The sequence below is a fragment of the Fundulus heteroclitus genome, chromosome 11 (genome assembly GCF_011125445.2).
Source record: "Fundulus heteroclitus isolate FHET01 chromosome 11, MU-UCD_Fhet_4.1, whole genome shotgun sequence".
In the NCBI taxonomy this organism is placed as follows: domain Eukaryota; kingdom Metazoa; phylum Chordata; class Actinopteri; order Cyprinodontiformes; family Fundulidae; genus Fundulus; species Fundulus heteroclitus.
The window spans coordinates 9,254,289-9,275,806 of NC_046371.1; the positions used below are offsets into that span (position 1 = coordinate 9,254,289).

Genomic DNA, 21,518 nt, shown 5'->3' on the forward strand with positions numbered 1-21,518 from the left:
AGGCAATCATACATCTGTGGTACAAAAGAAAACCAGGTCCTTCTTCACAGACCGTGAAGTGCTGGACCACCTGCAGTAAAAGCTGGAGGCATCAAGAGTGAATCTGCTCCCTCACCCTGAAGAACTCTTTGGTAGAACCGCCGTCAAGTGTACCGTAGGCGATCTCGGTCTGCTTAGCCAGGTCTTCTGCACTCTCTATGGGGGACACCATCCTCTCCACGGTGAGGAAAGCTGCCAGGTTGGCTGTGTAGGACGAGATGATGATGAGGGTGAAAAACCACCACACCCCTCCGACAATTCGACCTGAGAGAGACCTGTAGGGAAGAACAGAAAGCAAACGACAAACTTGAATGAATTGGGGGAATGCTGGGTGCTTTCTGTTCTTAGACCTATTCTGTCTGTTCTTTCCTCCCAACCCCCCAGTTGGTCATGGCAGATGGCCCATCACACTGCCGACCAAACCTTTTGCTGGAGGTTTCTTCCTGTTACAGGAAACTCCACTGTCGTTACGTGCATGCTCGAGATGAGGGATTTATGCAAAGTCAACGACAATGCAGGCGGTTGTCAGCAGTTGCTCTTTTAGGAGGAGTGAATGCTGCTATCAATGAGTCGATGCAACACGCTGGGTTTGCTTAAAAAGCTTTTGACCAATCCGTCTGCATTGAGATGACGTGTTGTGAGTTGATGCAATATAAATATACTCATATGATTTTATTTGTTCACCGTTTCATTGCTTTCTCTGGTAAATCCTATTAGAAAACTGAATACACAGTTTCACTGGTATGCTGATGACACCTAGTGCAATTATCTATAAAGCCAGAGAAAACAAAGCCGCTTCCAAAGATTACAAGTGGGCTTGAATACATTAACTCCAAGATGCCCTACACCGTCTTTTATCTCAACTAACACTTGGCCCTATAAACTCTCTTTTGTTAAAACAAAAAGTCAAGTATTTTTTTGTCCAGCATAGCCAACGTCAGAAATCAATTCTCATACGGATGCTTTAGGTTTCAGCCTCCTGCCCCGTGAAACCATTTTTCAGGAGAATGGGCAGGTCAGTTTGTGCCAATATAAAGGCACTGATAGCTGAACTAACTACTCTTTATGATCCATTTGAGCAGATTACTACCTCTGAAAACATACCCTAAGGCAAATGTGCAAAAGCAGCAGAAGGCCACACCTGTCACCAGTAAACTAAGTATAACATTCATACAAACACAGCAAAATCAAACAATGTCAGATTGGGAGAAAAAAAAAATCTCCCTGATTGGATGAGTCTCAAGACGTCTCTCAGGATTGAGGGGTCAGAATTTGATCTACTGTCTGATGCTGGTGATATAATCTAGTGTGAGATACTGTATTGGCATACATTGGGCTCTTTCCGACCAGTTGAGCAGAATTTTTCTCTGCCTATGTCTTTCTTTTTATGACCACACCACACTGCGTTATCACCTCAAACTGGTTTCTTGAACAGGACAGAGAGTTCCCTGTTGGCTAACGGCCTCAACAGTTGTCAGATCTTAATCCAATTCGCTCCTTTGAAGCGGTGGAGCAAGCGAATCCTATGGTGGATCTACAGAAGATACATTTCAACATTGATGTGACGCTTTAATATCAACATAGTCCAACGGTTCTGATGAATCTGTCCGACATATGGTTAAATCTTAAATATGCAGAATGAAGGCGGTTTTGGAGCTAAAGGGGGACCAACCCAGCGCTAGCTAGGATTACCTGATAGACTGGCTGGTGGGTGTAGGTGCTGTGGTTGAACTTTGATGTTATGCTCACTGTTGCGTGATGTACTAAGCATGTGCTGGAATTAAATTTTAAACAGTATAACCACCCACTGGCCTGCCAGTTATTTCAGTATTTGCAAGACTTTCTTTGTTCTCGTTGGGAATGCTTTAAATAATTTTGAAAAGCAAGTCAATCTTTTTGTCTCAACCATGTTCTGCTCAGAGCTTTTTCTTTCCAGGCATTGACCTCAGGAGCCTTCAGTTGTGTCGTGCGTTTGGTTGAGCTGCTTGCAACAGAATCATTGCACACATTAGACTGTTTAATATTTTATTTGACTTCCAGTTGTACAGTAGGTGTGAGAACTGCAGCTGAGGCTTTCCGCCTGCAGTCATTTATGTTTAACATGAGCATTGAACGCATAGAATGCATTTGGTCAAATCACATCAAACCCTCGCACACACACGTGTGTTGATCCTGTTCAGCCCTGTGGTCCCGTCCAGCTAAAGGTGACCCTGTACGACGTGCACAGCAACGCATCTTCAGTGCGATGTCGTTTTCAAACAAGCTAAAGAAAAGCACCAGGTTTACGAGGATCTTGCACATTTGAAAATACCAAAACTTTACCCAGTGGATGCAGATTTGAAAAGACCTGCTTCCCTCTGGGGTGGGAAGTAATGTACTAACTGGACAAACTAAAAAAACGTATATGTTTTTAAGAATCTAGGACCATCTTAGCATCTAGCATGACACTTAAAAAATCGTGTTAAAAATAGAGTTTAACAAGTATTCTAAGTCAAAACATGGACAGATAAAAACACCAGTTTCTCACTCCAAGGATTTTCAAACCTCTGGCACTGGCCATCTTTCTTCTGTCTTTGCACTAAGACCATTGATGTTGAGCCCAAATAAATTATTCTGTCCTTTTAAAATATATACTTGTGTTTATTGTTTGACTTTATTAATGCTTGAGATATTTCCGTGTAAGGTGTGGTCAGTATTTGGTTGCTGCAATCTTTATCTTCCCCTGAGAGAGTGGTAGGATTGATAAACACAATGAATTATCTAAGCTGCTTCTAAGTAGATCCAGTTTAGAAGTGTTGCTGTGAATTGGCACTCCATAAAAATACTAAAGTGAAAGTTAAACTGGGCTAATGTATTTAATTTAATAAAATCAGTCTTAGTTTTGAGTTATCTCATTTAGAGGTTCCCTCCCTGTTAACAAATCTTCACATGATTACCCTAAAGGTAAAAGAGTGTAGTTATTAGTTAATGACTCTTTAATTTGTATTTCGATCAAATGTAACTTGAAAAGGCATTTAAAACCATTGAACTGTTCCACGTTACAAGCACTAACATCCATATATAATATTGGGAACAGATAAACACAAAGTATTACACATTATTAAGTGGAAAGAAAATTATATATAAGCTTGTGCAGCTTTTTAAAGAAAACTTTCAGAAGTGTGGTTTACATTTGGACTCTTCCCCCCCTAAATCATTACTTTGTAGAAAAACCTTTTGCTGCAATCAGCAAATCTTTTAGAGCATCACAGCGTTGCATGTCCAGAGAAATGTTGCCCATTTGACATTTGGTTATCTTTGACCAGCATCCATGTACCTGGTAAAGAAGATCATCCTCACAGCTAGGTGCTGACACCATCATGCTTCATATATAGAATACGTCAATATCGTTGTTTCATGCAGACCATGCTGCATGTACTGTAGGGCTAAGGTTTATTTGTGGTTTCATCCAACCAGAGGAACATCTTCCAAATGTATGCTGTATCTCCTACAAGCCACGTGGTGAACTACAAATTTGGCTTCTTGTGGCCATTTTCAGTATTGTCTTTTTTTTGCTTTTAATCCTTAAAAGTCACATAGTTAGCCACCAGATTCTCCCACCTGAGCTGTGGACCTCCGCAGCATTTGCCTCTTGCTGTCCCTCCTCTGGCCTGCCAGTTTAGGTGGACGACCGTATCTTGGTATGTTTAGGGTGGTGCCAGTCTTTCCATTTTTATATAATGAATTGAACTGCAGTCAGTGAAATGTCCTAACCCTCAGATATTGTTTTATGCCTATCCCTGCTTCAAATGTATCCACTTTCTCCCCGTACTCTGACTGCTGTGTTCCTTGGTCTTCACAATGCTGTTTATTCACTAATGTTCTCCAACAACCTTCTGCTGCATTCACAGAACAGCAGCAATAAGAGTGGGATAAAAATTACACATATGGTAACTCTGTTTGATAATTAGGTGACTCCTGAAGCCAAATGGTTGCATCAGGTTGTATTTAGGGGTGTCAGAGTAAAAATGCCTCGGATACGTAGGGATTCATTATCGCTCCAATTTACAGCTGTACACTACTTTGTGTTAATTTATCACATAAAAATCCAATAAAATCCAATAAAGGTTGTGAAAAGAAGTTTAGATGTGAATCCCTATCATGAGGCACCATATAGTGGCTATAATGATATCGATGTGATCATGTTATAACTGGTATCACAGATAAGGTAGATGTGAGGCCAGTATGCAGTGTTCTACTAATATGAATTAAGAAAAAATCTATTTCTATATACCGAGCATTTGAAAACCATAATGCCAGAATATTGTAACTGAAACTTTGGAGAAATACAGGTATTCTTATTTCTATATTACAAGGCAGAATCTGTTTCTTCTTCTCCATCTGACTTTTAGCTTTTATTACCAAGCAGCATTTCAATATATTCACCATGAAAGCAACAACACTTACAGCAACAATTTTGTTCACATTATTTCAGGTAATTGTCACCAACAAGCAACACGCCTGTACCTCTGGTATAATGAAGCATGACATGTGGCCTGGGATAAGGTCATCTCTGGAAGATCCCACAAAGACACAGAGACAAAGCCGTGAACACACATGTAGCATGATGAACCTGACACACAATGAGAATAGAAACAGCCTCAGGCCTGAACCCAGCTGTAAAACAGTAAAAACCAGGAAGCATGTCAAACGCAATCAAATGCTTCATGAATACAAATGTGTGTCTACATCAGCAACTGATGTGTAATGTGGTGGTGGTGGTGGTGGTGGTGGTGGTGGGGGGGGGGGGGGGTTAGTCATAGGTAAGAGATGACAAGACGTCTCCCAGAAGCTTTGCTTTTCACAGCAGTTTCATTCATGATTACATATGGATAAAAACAGCCGTAGTGGGAATCCTTTGTCAACAAATGTATCAAATATCGCACAGTTCACACGTTGCAATATTATGAGCGTGGTTTTTCATATCACCCAGTCTTACCTGGGGGAGATGTCACAGCCCTGCTGCATGAAGGCCCCGAGGGAGAACCAGAGGGAATTAAAGATCCCAAAGTCATTGCTGTGTTCAGGAGCTTCTTTTTCTTTCTGCTGGTTCTGGTTCTGATTCTGAGTCTGAGAGTAACCTGGCAGACGTAATAGATGAAAAGGTAAAAAATTGACCGATTAGACTTTTCGTACGTAAACATCACTATTTATCAAATAGTTGATGGTGCCGAGGTACCTGGAGAGTGGGGGTCTTCAGAAGATGAAGTCGGTGGAGCTCGTCGAGACGCTGACGACAGAACAGTTTCATCTTCTTCATCGGAGTCTTCGGCCTGCCACTCATAGGGACTAAAACGACTCACCTGCAGAAAGTCGTGTGCATTATTAAATGTACAGATACAAGTTCAATAGTAAATGAAATGACTGAACAGCTAAATGAAAAATAAATCATATACAGAGACGTACAGAAACAGAAAATGACGGTGCCTGCTACAGTTTGGCCCAAAAGTATTAGCCATAGCACACATAGTAAAGTTTATTTAAGTAAAGTGTATCTATTAAGTGCCATTCGCAGAAAGAGCAATCACAAAGAGCTGTGCAGAAAACCAATAAAACAACAATGAAAATAAACCAACAAAAGTACGATAAAATCACAACAGAAATAAACATTCAACAAAAGGCCTGTTTAAAAATGAAAGTTTTTAACTGCTTCTTAAAAGAGTCCACAGAGTCAACCAAACCTAACTCCTGAGGTAGGCTGGTCCACAGCCTTGGTGCCACGGACAGAAAAGCTCGATCCTCCCAGTTTTTTAATCTGGTGCACGGAACGACTAAGAAGGGAGCGAGCAGCGGTATATTTTGTAAGAAGATCGCATAAGTAATCTGGGGCTTGGTTGTTTAGTGCTCTATATGTAAGTGTGATAATTGTAAAGCGGATCCTGAACTCTATTGGTAGCCAGTATAAGGAATATGAAATGGGGGGAGGGGTGTGATCTTGCTTTATGGAACAAGACGGAAGAGATAATCTAATCTAATTAGATTTTAATTATTTACATTCAACCAACAAGTTTGTTTCTTATAGGAAGTACCTAAGACTGGCATCTTTCAAAAGTGAATACAACAATGACCAAGGATGATCAATTTTAAAACTCTGAATCATTTTTATTCACAAAAACTAACAAACATTTCAAAATTATTTACATCTTTTATAATATTATAATAATAAAAAATCTTCATTGGCATTAAAGCAATCAAACGTTCTCATAATTGCTGACCATGTTTTTGCTTTTCTTTAGCCCCCTCCACAGATTCTCCATCCAGTTTCACTTGGGAATCTGGCTGGGCCACTCTAGAACATTAATATTACTTCAGAATATTATTTTTGAAATAAAGATGAAGATTCCTAAAAGAATAAACATAAAAAGATTACTTTAAACCTAAATCTTCCAGTGCCATGGATAATATTGGGCTCAACTATATATAAAAAGAGGAAGAAGGATCAAGCTTTTAAATGACAGGATTGTCCTCAAAGTAAACCTGATGCCGGGGCTTTAGCACAGCTTCTTTCACAGCACTGAATAGGCAATGATGTCTGGGAGCAGAGGGATTATGGGTCAGGGTTATGGTTTATTAGGGGTTGACAACAAACATTTCTGCATGTGAATGAACTGGGAAAAACTGTGTAAATAAAAAACAAGCGTGTCAGTGGCATTAAACAGTGCTTAGATTTGTATGCTCCTTGCAGTGTACCAACTCCACAACACAACATCCAACACAACATCCATTAAATCATCTTGGCTGTTCTCTACATTACAATGACATCAACTGTGTGAACAGGGAAAAAAATGAACAAAGGGTTACATCAATTTTGTTGTGTTATCGCAGCATACTTCAGCTCAATCTGTGCTATGTTTGCTTATATTCCAGGTAAGTTCAACCTTTTTCCAGAAGGCCATCTCTTTCCTGCATTTTTCCAGTTTGTGACTAAAAGAAACAAAAAACTAAACTTAACAAAAAACACAAACCCATGTATTTTACCACTGAGTATAAGTTTATCTCTCATTAGTAAAGCATTCTGATGATAAAAATAAGTGAACTCATCATCAACATCATAAAATATTTAAACCTTCCTTGTTGTCTAGTTGTGTGACATTTTGTGAAGAGTTTATCTAAACCCCCCGTGCTTATCGAGTGCGTCGCTGATCTTTGTTTGAGTCAGTTGGCTCCTGGGAAATTTGACAAACTACGACCCCTGATCAAACTGAAATAGCAGTGAGCAGTCTCCTCTTAAGAGATCATGCTATTGAAGCCATCTTACCACATTTCCTTCCAGTAGACAGAGAGTAGATTCCAGTACATTACTTAAAACAATTGATTTTTAAACAATGCAAAATGTCCCAGAGGCATGTACAAAATGACAAATAACAAATGTCTGGTAAAACACATTTTTGCACTTTGAGGATAATCCTGTCACTTTTTTTTTAATTAAATTACATCTAAAATGTGTATACCATCTAGAAGAAAAAGAACCACAAAGTCATACAGAATTCCAAATTTGGAAGATATTTGATTTATAATGAGTTGATTCATAATTAAGATGGATGTACTTCAGAGTTTCTGACAGCAGATTATCCATACAGATTTCTTTTAAAATTATTCAAGAATATTTTGTTGTTTTTTTCTTCTTTTTGGTTATAATCAGCTCCACATGGTAAAAAGACAATCCTTCCTCATCATACCAGAAAGAGCACTACGCTGACTCCGATGTAGGCGAAAACGATGCACATCCAGATCTCGTAGGCCAGCGGGTCGAGGAAGGAGAAGACGCCAGGTTTGGATTTGGTTGGTTTCTTGATCATGATGGAGATTCCCAGAGACATGAAGGGTTTGGTGAAGTCGATCACCTGCTCTCGGACAAGAGTGATGGTCAGTGGAGCGACGGCCATGTCTGCCTTCTGCAGGAGGACACGGACAAGAGCCGTCACCCAACAGAGGAAGTATTTGTCTGGAAAAAACACGACTTTCGGTTCACTGACTCACAGTAAAAACATCTGTACAGCTGTCACTGTTGATGTGAGCATGAAGCTCAAAACATGCACTTTTTAAAGCACTTGACCTAACTTCTAATAGCAATTCTTTTGCTCAAGTGAAAACATGTCAAACACATACATTATGAACCACACCGTTGCCTCATTTTGAATCTTTTCTTTGATACTGTCCACAGGTTTTCTGTCGTGGGAAATACGGTTTGCACAAAAGTAGAAAAGCTGAAATTAAACCCGTAAATGTAAAAAGTAAAAAAAAAATCTCTTTTAGTGGACACTACTGAGTGGGACCAATGCCATACTGCTTCCACTTTGCCTTCAACAGGTGATCCACTCTAATAAAGACATATTTCTGTCACATCAGACCTAGATGCAAACTTGAAGAACCAACCTCAGTCCTATTAAGGAGAAGAAATCCTGCAGCTGATGGTCCAATCAAGTCAGTTCTCACTCCTCCGTGCCACATTTGGAAACTCTCCCAGGAACCATTAGGATGTCTTTTATCGGACAGCAACATATTTTTCCTCAACCATTTAATTTTACCCTGTCAGTTTTTTGAATGTCCTTCTAACGTGAGGTACAAAACAGAGCTGGATGTATTTTTCAGCCGCTGAGTAAGAAGAAAACAGATAGAGAAGCCACTCTTGCCAAAATAAACAATCATTATCAGCTATAAAACGAAAGCCAAGCTTAAAATCTGCTTATTTCTCTTATGAATATTTCCATAAAGGATAGCTGATCGCATCGATGCATTAAAATGTTTGGTAAAACAGTTCAATGTGGGCTGGGTTTGAATGCTATGTGTAAAAAAAAAAAAACCTTCATATTTTTCATGTTACGTTTATAGAAAAAACAGAATATATTCAACCAGTAAGACATATTTAGCATCTTCACACCTCAAAACAAGAAAATACTTTCAATCTAAATCTGTGACTTTTAACATCAAACTAAGTTGAACTTGTTGTTAAAGAAGTTCCCACCAGATTAGCCAATCAGTTTTCTTGTCATGGAAATGCCTGCTAGATCCAAACTCACCCCGTAGACCAGTTCTCCCACCATGCCGTTCCACATCTTCGACTCCGGGTCTCTGGCGCCGTACTTTCCGTCGCCCACCAGCTCAAGCCTGTAGGTGAAGCCAACATGTTTGGCGATCTCGGCGGCTAGTTCAGCACAGTAGCCTTCGTACTTCTCGTTTCCCTCAAACTGCTCGTGGTTCTTCTTCAGCATCATGTAGGGAGCTTCCTACCACACCGACAGAAACCGAAGGTGAAATCATCACCGTTGCTCACATTTGATCAATATTTACTTCTGATGCGCTTGTTTTTCTTTACTTTGCTTTACTTTGCTTTCATCTGACTTTATTTCTATTTAGAAGCCATCATAGCTTGATTAATTTGCCAAAACAAATCCTCTCTTCATTGTTTTTTTTTTTTTTTTTTGCATCTTGACAAATTAAAAGACAGCACATTTTTTTTAATTTAGTGCAAACAAAAACATAGATGTGAAATATTTTCAACCATCTACAGGCCTCATAAGTATAATGTTGAGATTCTTTGATAAATTCTCTAAACTGCTGTCTGTTATCTGCATTGATTTGAGCTGCAGTCTTATACAGGGGGATTAAAATGTTCATATAGATAATGTAAAATATAAACGTTCAGCAGAGCAACTGAGCCATTCTGGATGGCTCCAGACTTACATTGTTGTAACAGAAACAACCCATTACAAAGGAAATGAACTGAATCTGGTTATTTCCAGAGGTCTAAAAATTGCTGATGCTGTTGTGACTGACGTTGCTCTTTCTGAACATTTCTGTTTGCTATTTAAAATGAATATCCTCGGCATCATCTGCAGATGCAGAGCACAGGTCGTCACAATATGCCAAACTAATGATGGCATCTCAGCAATATATGCGTGGGTCATTTCACCATCAGCCAGTCTGGCCTCAGCATCTGCTGATGACCTTGTGGATAATTTTAGTCTGAATATTGTGATGCTTGTAGATGTAATTTCCCCCGATAAAGACCAAGGTTTCGTCTGGAAAAAAAAAAAAGTTGCCACGGAGGATTGCTCAAAAACAAAGTGTTGTAAAGCTGAACGCCCGTGGAGAAAACCAAAGCTTCAGGTTCACTATGACATTTATGAAGAATGTCCTCATGTCTAAAAATCGGGAGCTAAAGGGTGAGGCAGTTATTATTTTTCTTATGTTATAAATAACAACACTAATAATGCCCTGACATTATATACTGTTGTTGACAGACAAATCCCTCACCGCCTGCTCCTCGGAAACTCTTGTCTAACAGGTTCTAAAATAACTTTGCTGATTTTTTTAAGACAAAATTGAGAGAATAAGACAAGCAGTGAAATCAGTTTGATTAACTAAATTATGTATCTTTGACAAAAAAAAAAAAAGCTTATAAACTTAATTTCACAACTTGCTCCAGTGGTTTTGATCTTCTGTTTGTACCATATAAAGACTAGCAGTTCCAGCACAATCCACACTTGACTTTTACGACAGGTAAAGATACTGTTACAGTAATTCAATCAAGTTGAAAGAAAGCATTCACCATCAGCCGTCTGATTTTATATAAATGGACTGAATTTAAATGCTTTTCTAGTCATGCTGACCACTGAAAGTGCTTTACACTATAACCACAGTCACCCAATCACACCCATACTCATACAGTGACATGCAAATTGGTAGGCAACCTCGGGTTAAGTGCATTGCCCAGGAGCACATTCACATGTGACAGGGGGAAGCTGGAATCAAACCAAGAACCTTCCAGTTGCAAGACAGCTACTCTACCCACAGCTGTCAAGATTTTCAGGTAAATCAACCCTACTTGTGATAATACTAATAGCACCAGTTTAGCACTGCATGATACAAAAGCACTTTGAGTTTACAGGGGGAAATCAAATTAGCATATTATTGAAAAGTTTATTTATTTTAGTACCTCAATTAGCTTAACATCACATCGGACCAATAAGTAACAGTTTTAATACAGAAATGCGGGCTTGATGAAAAGTATGTTTAATACCTGCTTAAAGGTGGTCATTTTCAAAAGGTACTTTTAATCTGACAAACAAGCCTCATATTCAGTGTTACCAATAATGATGGAGTGAATATACGTTCACAATGTGTTCATGGTGATAATGAACTGTATGAAATATTATCATCCCAGTCTTACCAGTATGGTGGTAACAACGTAGGTTTTGTTCAGCAGACCAAATATCTCCTCCGTCAGCGGCCTGTACACGGCTGTATTCACATAGCCCCTTTTCTCATTCCAGTAGCCAATCTGGAAACAAAGCGGCAACAAGCTAATGAAAATGGCATAGAGGGTGCACCTATTTTAAGATTGAAGAACACAGACAAGAAAAAAGTTAACGATTTAATTATGTTTTGTAATATAAACCAGGATGTGTCAAACATAAAAGCCCCTGGTTCTGGCCTGGTCTTAAAATCGGACCCAATAAATACACCTATGACATATATGAGGTGTACAGGTCAGGGGTTTCTACCATATGAAGCAGATCTCTTTAACCTTAATATTAAAAAAACAAATTTAGGTGGTATCATGGAGCTACTTATTCACTCATAATAAAGAGGCAGAATAAAAGATGGCCACTGCAAAACAAAAATACCCTGGAAAATGTGAAAATTATGATGCTTAAACTCATGATAGTTGAATTAGTAAAGCATGAATGTACACAGTTTGTCTTTGCAAATTTTTATTGTGTTATGCGCTGTAGTTGTCCATTATACATGGAAGTTTGAATCCTAACTGATGGATAACAACCACAACTGTTTTAAATTCTATTTGCAGCAAATGATTTGAAATAGAAATAATTCAGTTCACTGGGTGAAGACATTAAAAATGTGTAAATCATTTTCTGCCACAAACCAAGTGCTACATTGTTAAATAAAGCATGTTATTGGATGAGTGTGAGCATGAACAGACATGTTCAGAGACAATACATGGCAGGTTTGAAATGACGCACTCTGAGCTTTTTTCACGCAACGAAAAGGAGGAGAGGCATTTCATTTAACTAACACAAACAATGTTAGTCTATAATCTCCATCTTCTAACCGGTTCAAAGATTTTGTACCGGTTAGAAAGCAAGAAAGAGAGAAAAAGAGATGCTGTTAATACAATCCGTCCTTTTCAGTTTTTAATTTTCCATCTCAGAAGCATTGTTTGATTGAGAGGCAATGCTTTCGTTGTATTGGCCTCTAATCTAGAAACCTAATCTGAGTTACCACAGTGATAGACAAAACTAAGAAGTGAACAAATTTCATGGTACTTAAAATCCAAACTCAACCAACAGTTACGGTGATAAGTTAGAAATCGTGATTCTAACGGGGTCATGGGAAGGGAAGAATCCGAGGATGCTAGTAATGGCCAAACCAAAGCCACAACACCGGACATAACCATCATGAGGCGCATGTTGGTTACAGAGGAGGCGAAGTTACGACATCATCGTTTAAGAAAATATATGGCTCACACAGAAAAAGGTTTGAAATGTATCTGCTCTGGGACCTGGTTTCAAAAATTATGGTTTACTGTCTCCTGAAATTCTGCATCCACGGGGACGCACAGCCTAAATGACAAGATACCCTGAGGATACAACTAGTCTCATCACCCATGGGACCTGACATAAAAGGTGTTTAGATACACAGAAGCATATTGAACGATTTTAGATATCCTGACTGTAATTATGATTAAAAGCTTTAAGTTAGAATAATCCAAAAAAAAGGATAACAACCTTTTGAAAATACTGCTCTAAAATAAAGAGCCTGAATACCAGTTTATCTCAAATGTTAAAATGTTATTCATTAAATATCAAAGCTTTGATCAAACATTAATCTAATCTTCTTTAAAATAATAAAAAGACATGTTTTCACATTTTCAGTTTTAGAAGATAAAACAAACATTTGAGGAAATGTATGTGACATAATGTCATGATGTGGAGTTTAATTGTGCTTGCGTGGTCAGGGCAAAGTGAAACAGTCCCACCTGAAACAATCTCTGAGTATTTGAGGGGCTTCCTGATGTTCACTCGTTACCCGGTGGTCAACCTTACTGGTTAGATTGCAAGCCGAATGCTAACCTTCTCAAAGTACTTTTGAGCATTTGAATGTTTTTCAGTTCTTCACCATTTTCAGAGCCAAATATCCTGGTCGTACCTCAAACCAACTATTCATTTCCAGGCCTCCTACTAATCCCCCTAGAGGACCTCCTTGATAATGCCACAGTTCCCTGATTCTCTCCAGCAGCTCCTTCATCTCTGAGTCATTTGCCTGTTCGCTCTCCCACTCATCTGCCACTACAACGCCGTTCTCTCTGGGAACTTCTCAGTACCTCACCTCCAAACCAGACCGGAACCTCTCTTTCTGAGCCACCAACCCTCACAGTAAGCTTGAGATCATCCTTTTATTCAAATTTTGCTTTCAGTAATTTTTCCCGAACTGACTGGTGCTATCCTCCCGACTGACAACAAGCATAATTTCATCAAACCTTTTAAAATAGTTTTCTTGTCCTAAGCGGTTCTCCTGCAGGTTGGTCAAGGAGTTAACTCTGGTCATGACACATAAATGAATAAAAATTAAAATTCAAGCTAAATATTTTAACTCATTGTAAAGTCTTAGGGTAATTTCATAAACTGTAAAAATCTAAATTAAACCATCCAACTTCATTAAAAGGTTATGTGATGAATGAAGCAGGAGAATATCATGTTTCTGCTGGTTTCTCTGAGAATTTACAGAAAAGCAAAACTATCATATAGAGTTTTACCTTAAATGTAACAATTTCACTACAGTAGTTTGTATATGGTATATCTAATTCTAATAAGATTTTTAGCTCAGTGAGTCAGCTCTTACCTTCCAGTTCTTCATTTCCTTCCTGACCCAAAAGGTCTTTCATAATAATTAATCTTTATATCATGAGTCTGATTTTGTAAATCCAGCTCAAGTAGAAAAACAACATTGATATAAAGATATCAAACCTGCTGAAAGATACGAGGAACGGATGGATGTTCATCACCAGCATTGGGATCATTTTGCGTCCTACTTTATTGATATTATAATGGTATGGCTTTCTTTCCAGTCTTACATCCTTCTGCTTTATCTTTAAACTGCGCTTTTCATCATGAATGAATGAATAATTTGTTTCAGAAAATCCAGTTAATTTAGAAATCTAATACATACAAACAATGTATCGTAATACATTGTCTGAAATCTGTGGGGACTCTTTACAAAGTTTTGTTTCATCATCTGTTTTTGGTTTTCCAATATGAAGTGTTACAGTAACAAAGCAAAGGCTTATTCACAGTTTTGTCTTTTTTTTTCTGGCTTGTGTTACTCTTAAAGCTATGATTTATTGTATGATGTTGTATGAACTACAAACAGAAGATAATTGTGTCTAATAAGAAAGAAGACACATTGTTTAATGTTTCAAAGAGTTCAGTAAAAAGTTAAGAGTCTGCTGGTTTCCACCCTGAACAAATGCTGATTTTACTGATTATCACAGGTTTAATCATAGCAGAGGGAGCTAATTACTGAAGGAGCTGATGTGGCTAAAGCTCGCAGACTCCGTGCCCCAAATCAAACAAAACAATGAGCGGCAGCACCTTCCTGGGCCCCTTGAGGCTGAGCTCCATCACAGTCAGAGTGTAGTTGGTGCGATGTCCTCGCTCATTAAACTGGACGTGACCCGTCAGTCCTTCAAGACGAACCTGCAATGACAAACATTACTTCCAGCGTTTTGGAACAAATGGAAAACAGAAAATTAGTAGCAATTTTGTTTGTTTGTCTGTTTCTTGCCTAATCTAGTAAACAATCTCAAAGAAGCACTGTGTAACTTTCAGCCACTAGGGGCGCTATATCTATCATTTCCAGGTTAAGTCCCCATAAAGGCCACTGGCGATACTGCACGTGGCTAAATTAAGTTTTCTTCCTTTTTGTTTTGAAATCTCATAGCAGACACATTGGACCAGCAGATTGAGAAGTCATTAAGTTACTTGTAAAGACAAGACTACATTCACCCTCTAGATTATACTCAGAGTCTCCCATTTAAATGGAGAGGGAGAGGAAGAGGCTGAGCCAGGGGGAGAGGGAGGGAGGGGGAGCTGTGAAAGGCTGCAGGAACTTCGACAGAGGAGAAGAGCTGACATGCAGGTTTGTGAACTATATTTACTGTATTTTGTGATAATAATCGTGGCCAAGAGAAACTTTGACTCGAGGATGAGAAAAGTAGAATCACGTAAGGTTAGCTCTCATGTTTAAGGGGAGCTCAGACTGCCGTAACACAGCGCTCTAGGTCACATGACTCATTTAGAGTCGGATCTGACCCTCTCAAGTTATACAGGCGAGTTTTTGAGAAGGGCAGCCTGCATGGGGCATCAATAATTTAAGACATATATATATATATATATATATATATATATATATATATTAGTGTAACATCACACCAAACCAGCTGCCAGGTTGGATTGCCAGATCGCTGTATTACATCTTGTTTTAAAATTGTTTTTGTGGAGATTTATTAAATTTTGAGCCGGCCATGGTAATATTTCCTACTTGAAATTTAGTTTGAACACATCTTTTTTATTTTTATTAAATCTTTATTTAACCAGGAAAGTCCCATTGAGATTAAAAAGCTCTTTCTTAAGAATCTTGGTCAAGAGGCAGCAAAGGTTACATAACAATTGCAATTAGATTACACAATTAAAATGTCACAATTTAAAGGAGTCACCTCTCGTGTTTTCAGTCTGGACTTAAAAGTACCCAATGAAATGAGTTCTGTTCATTTCCAGGCTTTTTTTCAGCATGTTCAAGGTAAACAGAGCAGAAAGAACCTAAAGAAAGGACCTATTTCTCAGCTCTGTGTGGGGAAAAGGAACAGATAGCAATACATGATCTTTTAAACACAAGATGTAAGAATCCACAGATCTCCACATAATTAAATCACAGATGTATGATGGGCAGCAGGATTTGTAAGGATGGCCTTACAAATAAAAGTATACCAATGTCCCATTCTCCTGGTGGATAAAGAAGGCCATTCTACTCAATACTAGAGTTCAGAATGATGGGTCAAGGCTTTACAGTTGGTAACAAACCTCAAAGAATAAAAATGTTGCTGTGACAAACCACCTTTTCACCTTGAAAGAAAAACAACATTTATTTTGAAAACACCCAATTTAATTTGAGTTCCTTCACAAGATTGTAACTATGAGGCTTGAAGGTGACTGAATCATGAAGCTAGACACCAAGGTATTTGTACATATAAACCAGTGGCCTATTTTTAGGCACCTTCTAGGTGTTAGCAAAGAAGATTTGTTTAGTCATGGTCAGCACTGAGTACCGGTTTTAGCTGTAGAACAGTGTGCTGCACCATATTAAAAACTTTCTGCTGAGACTCAACACCTTTAGCTGGGGACATCCCAGAACAGTAAATTATTGTCATCGGCATAGAAATGCATATTAGCATCTGACACGTTTTGTCCTAATTCATTGAAATACATAATTACATCACTAACAGATTCAATTCTACTACCCGCTGACATAAAACAATCCCTCCACTAAAAAACGTGTTTGACAAGAAAACGTCTTGGCAGGATAAACTTAGGTGAATATCCAGAGTTTTTTTTATATATATAAATGATCAAAATAGTATTTAGGAAGAATATGAAAACTAAAATTTGAGACTAAACATTATTTTAAATTCAACAAACCGGCGTGTTATAAGAAGACTGTGGTTTTCTTCTTTTTTGGTGCATTATTTTAACCCTGGAATCATTTGTTAACATTTTTTATATATATTCTTGTCAGAATGCAACAAGAAGTTGCAGCGTCGGCAGCCTCCCTGCGTACCTGCTGCAGAGCTCTCTGGATGTCGATGCCTTGTCCCCATGGAGCTGGTGGGTTGGCCAGACACTCCCCCGCGTTACCACGCCGAGAGATGTCAATGCGCTGCCGTCGCAGGTTCTGGAAAGCCTTCACCATGACGTTGACGCCATCATATGTCAGAGCTCCTGTGTACTGAGCGAACACATTTGAAGAATGAAATCTGTTCAACAATTGCTCTGTTTCTCTTAACTCCAAACATTTTCTCTCTAAAGAAGTAAGTGAACACAAATCAATGTATGTAGTCCTTGTTAAGAGATGCATTCACAAACTGCTACATAGAGGGGAAAAATTAAACTACACAAACAATAAATACATTTAGTTACAGAAAAGTAGTAAAAAATAGTTTTAGTGTTTTGGAAGATTTTGGAAGTTCAATAAAATTCACAGATCTCAAGAGAGTTCATGAGTCTTGGCGCTATTGTCGCTAAGTCTGTTGCAAAAAAACAAAAAACATTTTTAGTTTCAGCCATGAACGTGGCACAGCCTGTAGGCTCTGGCCTCAGAAATGCAGGACCTGCCTGGGGTGATATGGATTTAAAGGTTTTGTGATTTATGTTGCCTGTTTTCCATCAAGAGCTCTACAACAAGTATGAGAACCAGAGTCTTATATTTGCTATAAAGATGAGGGGAGACAACGAAGCTGCACCAGATCTCTCTCTCTCTCTCTCTCTCTCTCTCTCTCTATATATATATATATATATATATATATATATATATATATATTTATTTATTTATTTATTTATTTATTTTTCTGAGTGTGCTCCTCAAGCACACTCAAAAAGAGTGTCCTTGAGGAGTGTGTTTCTGTTCCTTGGGCTTCCCTTCTGTTTTAGTTGGGACATGCTCGGCCTGGTGTTGTAAGGTTCTGATGACCGAAAGTTTGTGCTCCAGTGGGTAGTGTGAGTCAACAAGAAGATATTAGTCTGTGTGTGTGGGTTTCCTATACACTTCAATGTTGAGGTTTCCATCTTCTTCCATGTTCAACAAACAGTCGAGAAAAGGTAGCTTGTTGTCGTTGAATTTGCATGTTATCTAAGCCCTTACAAGGCCTTTGTTTGGGCAGTAGTATAAAGCTTGGGACTCATCATTACTCAAGACCTTTTGAATTGAGAAAGCTTCCTGGAGAGGAAGTGAAACGACTTCAACTACGGAAAACATGTCCAGTTGCTTTGTTTTTTACTTTTTTTGGAATGCATTTGAACAATAATGTAAAACCTTAGTCAAAGTGCACCCCAAGTGCCCTGATGGTTGATTTAGCATGAACATTTTCGCACATCCATGCATTGATTTCTTCTACGCATTTACTCAGTGCTTGAACTGGTTCATAGTCACCTGCTGAAATCGTGATGTAGAGCTGTGTGTCATCTGCATAGTTCTGGTAACTTATGTTGTTGTTTAAGTGAGTAATGTGGAGAAAACCTAGCTAATCTTAATGTCATTTTGCAGAGCCCTGTACGGGGATGAAATTAAGATTTACACTGTCCTTTCTGGGAGCAAGCTCCCAATTTCCTTCTAAAAAGAGTCATGAAGGTTGTCTGTGGTTTCTCCAAGCATGGTGTTGCACGTTTTTACCAAACACCTTTAATTTGGTCTGCCCAAAGGACGATGTTCCAGAAGTATTGTGGTTCATTCAAATGTAACTTTTAAAACACAGTCATAAAGCCACATTCTTGTTAGAGAGAAGATGAGTCATACATTTTAACATTCAACATGCAATGTAGTTTTTTGTTATCAGCACTACAAACACTTAAGATAAGATAAAGATATAACTTTATTGATCTCACAATGGAGAGATTTACATGTGACATCGGCTCTTATAAGTAACAGAAGGTGCACAAAGGAGGAAAATGTGCATGAGGTAGATACTTGGGGTTACAATTTTCTGGGATGTCCAAAGATCGGCACCTTTCTCAAATGCTTGTGAATAATATTTTTATCTGTAGCTGGATGGACTGATGGAATGAGGGGAAAAAAGTCTTAGGATTCATGTGTGCTTGTCGTTAATGTTACGACTTTAGGTCCTTTTCTGAAGCCTGATGGTCTTTCTGGGGATCAATGCCTGGTTGTAATGTGGAGCACCCCATTTATAGAGATATGGGTTAGGTATTAATGGAGTTACTAAAACTATAGGTAGATATACAAACTTGTCTGTGCGTCTGTGTTCACCTTGAGTCTCTTCCGTGTCAGTTTGAGGTCTTTGCTGTCAAAACCCATCCACTCTTGGTTGATTTTCTCTACAGCTGGGTTGGTCCGGTTTACCAGCTGAAAGCCTGTCACATTTGGAGCTAGCTTCTGAAATTCTGTGATGTTCAGGTCCAGAAAACCCTGACCAAAACACACAAACACAAACAATAAAGAAAACTCCAGAAACTCAAGACGTTTTACTGCCTTAACTTTACATTTAAGTTCTTTTTAACAGACCATGCACCCATTGAATGGACATCCTCCTATTATTAACAAGCTTGAGAAGAAAATTTTTATGTTACCTGTAAATAATTTTGGTAAATAGACTGTGCCTAAACCTCTACCAGTAGAATCCCATGCCTGACTATAACAGCATGTTTTTCTGTTGCTTCTGCACTCGGTTTCTGCCCTGTTCACCTCCAAATACTCTTGCTTTTCAACAATACCTAAATGGAGGCAGGATTTTAGGCTTGTCACACTTAAAAAGCGATCCTGAACCCAAGCTACAAATCAAAAGCGCCACCCCTTTCCTTTTAGTTTTTTTTCTTTACTATTAGACATTGTCTGCAGATATTGTCTGCATTAGCAGAATTACTTTTATAAAACAATTCATGTTTTTCTTACAGCTTGGGTAGATTTTGTTTATTTGTAGCTCCTTGATTTATGGGTTATGATCTATGAAAACTTCACCTCTTAAAAACTGATGATAACTTATCTCTATGAGAGGCCCCATGAGACAAAACCTACTATGTTAACATGAACAAAATTTCATGATCGGCTTAAATTATTTGGATTAAATATTCAGGTTGTACCGTTTATATGGACACGCAAATCTGATACCAGGATTGGTTTAATTTTACTAACAACTCTCCCTCACTTTAAACTAAGAACAATTCCCCTTCACTGAAAACCACTTTGCTTCACTCTTACACTAACTCCCAGTCAGAATGTCTTTAGTTCTTTAGTGTTTATTTTGAAAACTTTTACTCACCAGGTTGGCCAGGATGAAATGGTAGTTCTTCAAGTTTCTTTTTTGTGCTGCGATCTGAAAGGGGAAAATTCCATCATACATTATCAGCCAATTACATTTTGCTGATGTTTTTAATGGCGATAAAAAGCATCTGTCACTCATTCATCACACTCATCTGTGTTTACATGTCAAACTGTTTCCAGTTGGAAGCTCTTTGAGTAATTAACCGTTCTTCATCATCATCATCAAAAATAAAGGGAAAGAACGCGAGAGTGTATCCTAAAATTTTTGAGTCAACTGACAGATGATGGGGAGGAAAAGGAAGGAGACGCAATGAGAGGATGAGCTGAGATGGAGAGAAAATGGGTGATAAAGAGGAAGAGCAGGAGGCAGGGTTATGGGGGAGGAGAGGAGGAGGAGAAAGAAGCAGGTGTTAGCCGTTTCTTTCCTCTGAGGTCCAACTTTTAATGAGCATCCGTCAGTTAACGCTCACTAGCACAGCTGCTCGATTTTGAAGGAGGAAGCTGTTGGAACCGCCTTCCACTTTCTCCTCCGTCTTACGCTTCCTTCTCTCCTTCTGCTGTAATTTGGGTTGTGCCATACAAAACTCCAAGTGCAACAAATATTTTTGTTTTCCCGTAGTAATCATAAGGCACCAACAAAAAGTTTGCTCTGAACTCAGGAGAAATATTAGCATCAGTATATGTACCTTCAATCCTTTCTGAGACTTTCTGTTTAAGATTAAACTTTTTGATAGAAATCCATAGAGCTTTCTGTGAAGTTACTGTTAAACCTGACAATCAGTGCGTAGAGAAGGACCGGACGATAATTCAATAACAACAGACGTGTGGTGCAAAATAGAAGAAAAGGGTAAATAAAAAGTTCAACAGAACATTTTTTCCTTCCTTTTGAATTATAGCCTATCATGTAGGTTAATACTACAGTCGTTATATCCTCCCAACCAATCAAACGCAGACCCAGGAACGCTCTGTCACCAAGCTCCGCCTCTTTCAATTTGTTCAGAGAGCACGTGTTCTTTTTTTATTCTATTATTAAAAACTTGCTGTCTTGGTAAAAAGTTGGTTGAATAAAGGGTTGAGTTTACATTAAGTGTTTGTGTGTTCTGTATCTAAAAATAGCACAGCATAAAATGTCTAGAGCTGCACTTAAATATATGTTTTGAATTTTTGACAATTATTGACATCGACCAATAAGATTTCTATTTTATCGATATGTTTTTTTAAAGCTCTAGCTTGGAGTAATGCAACACTGGTCCTATGGACAGCAAAATTTACTAAAAGGTTCTATTTTTCATATACCCTGAAGTATCAGCAGCTTTATCAATTAGAACTATAAACAACTTTCAACCCCATGATTTCTCTGCAAATTAAAA

At 38.4% G+C, this 21,518-nt stretch overlaps 1 protein-coding gene across 5 annotated transcripts in view; it reads right to left on the reverse strand.

Moving 5' to 3' along the window:
* The window catches only part of gria1b (glutamate receptor, ionotropic, AMPA 1b), a 126,242-nt gene that overhangs the window by 34,579 nt on the left and 70,145 nt on the right, over positions 1–21,518 (reverse strand). For all 5 annotated transcript variants that reach the window (XR_004931898.1, XM_036142811.1, XM_036142812.1 and 2 more), the window contains exons 5-14: positions 20,147–20,200; positions 19,138–19,296; positions 16,936–17,103; positions 14,694–14,798; positions 11,252–11,362; positions 9,099–9,305; positions 7,758–7,973; positions 5,258–5,381; positions 5,018–5,159; positions 116–314 (exon numbers count right to left, since the gene is read on the reverse strand). Coding sequence is in view for 4 of the 5 variants with exons in the window: in XM_036142811.1 (XP_035998704.1) it covers positions 116–314; positions 5,018–5,159; positions 5,258–5,381; positions 7,758–7,973; positions 9,099–9,305; positions 11,252–11,362; positions 14,694–14,798; positions 16,936–17,103; positions 19,138–19,296; positions 20,147–20,200 (1,485 nt within the window). In the remaining variant the exon portion in view is untranslated. The remainder of the gene's footprint in view (positions 1–115; positions 315–5,017; positions 5,160–5,257; positions 5,382–7,757; positions 7,974–9,098; positions 9,306–11,251; positions 11,363–14,693; positions 14,799–16,935; positions 17,104–19,137; positions 19,297–20,146; positions 20,201–21,518) is intronic.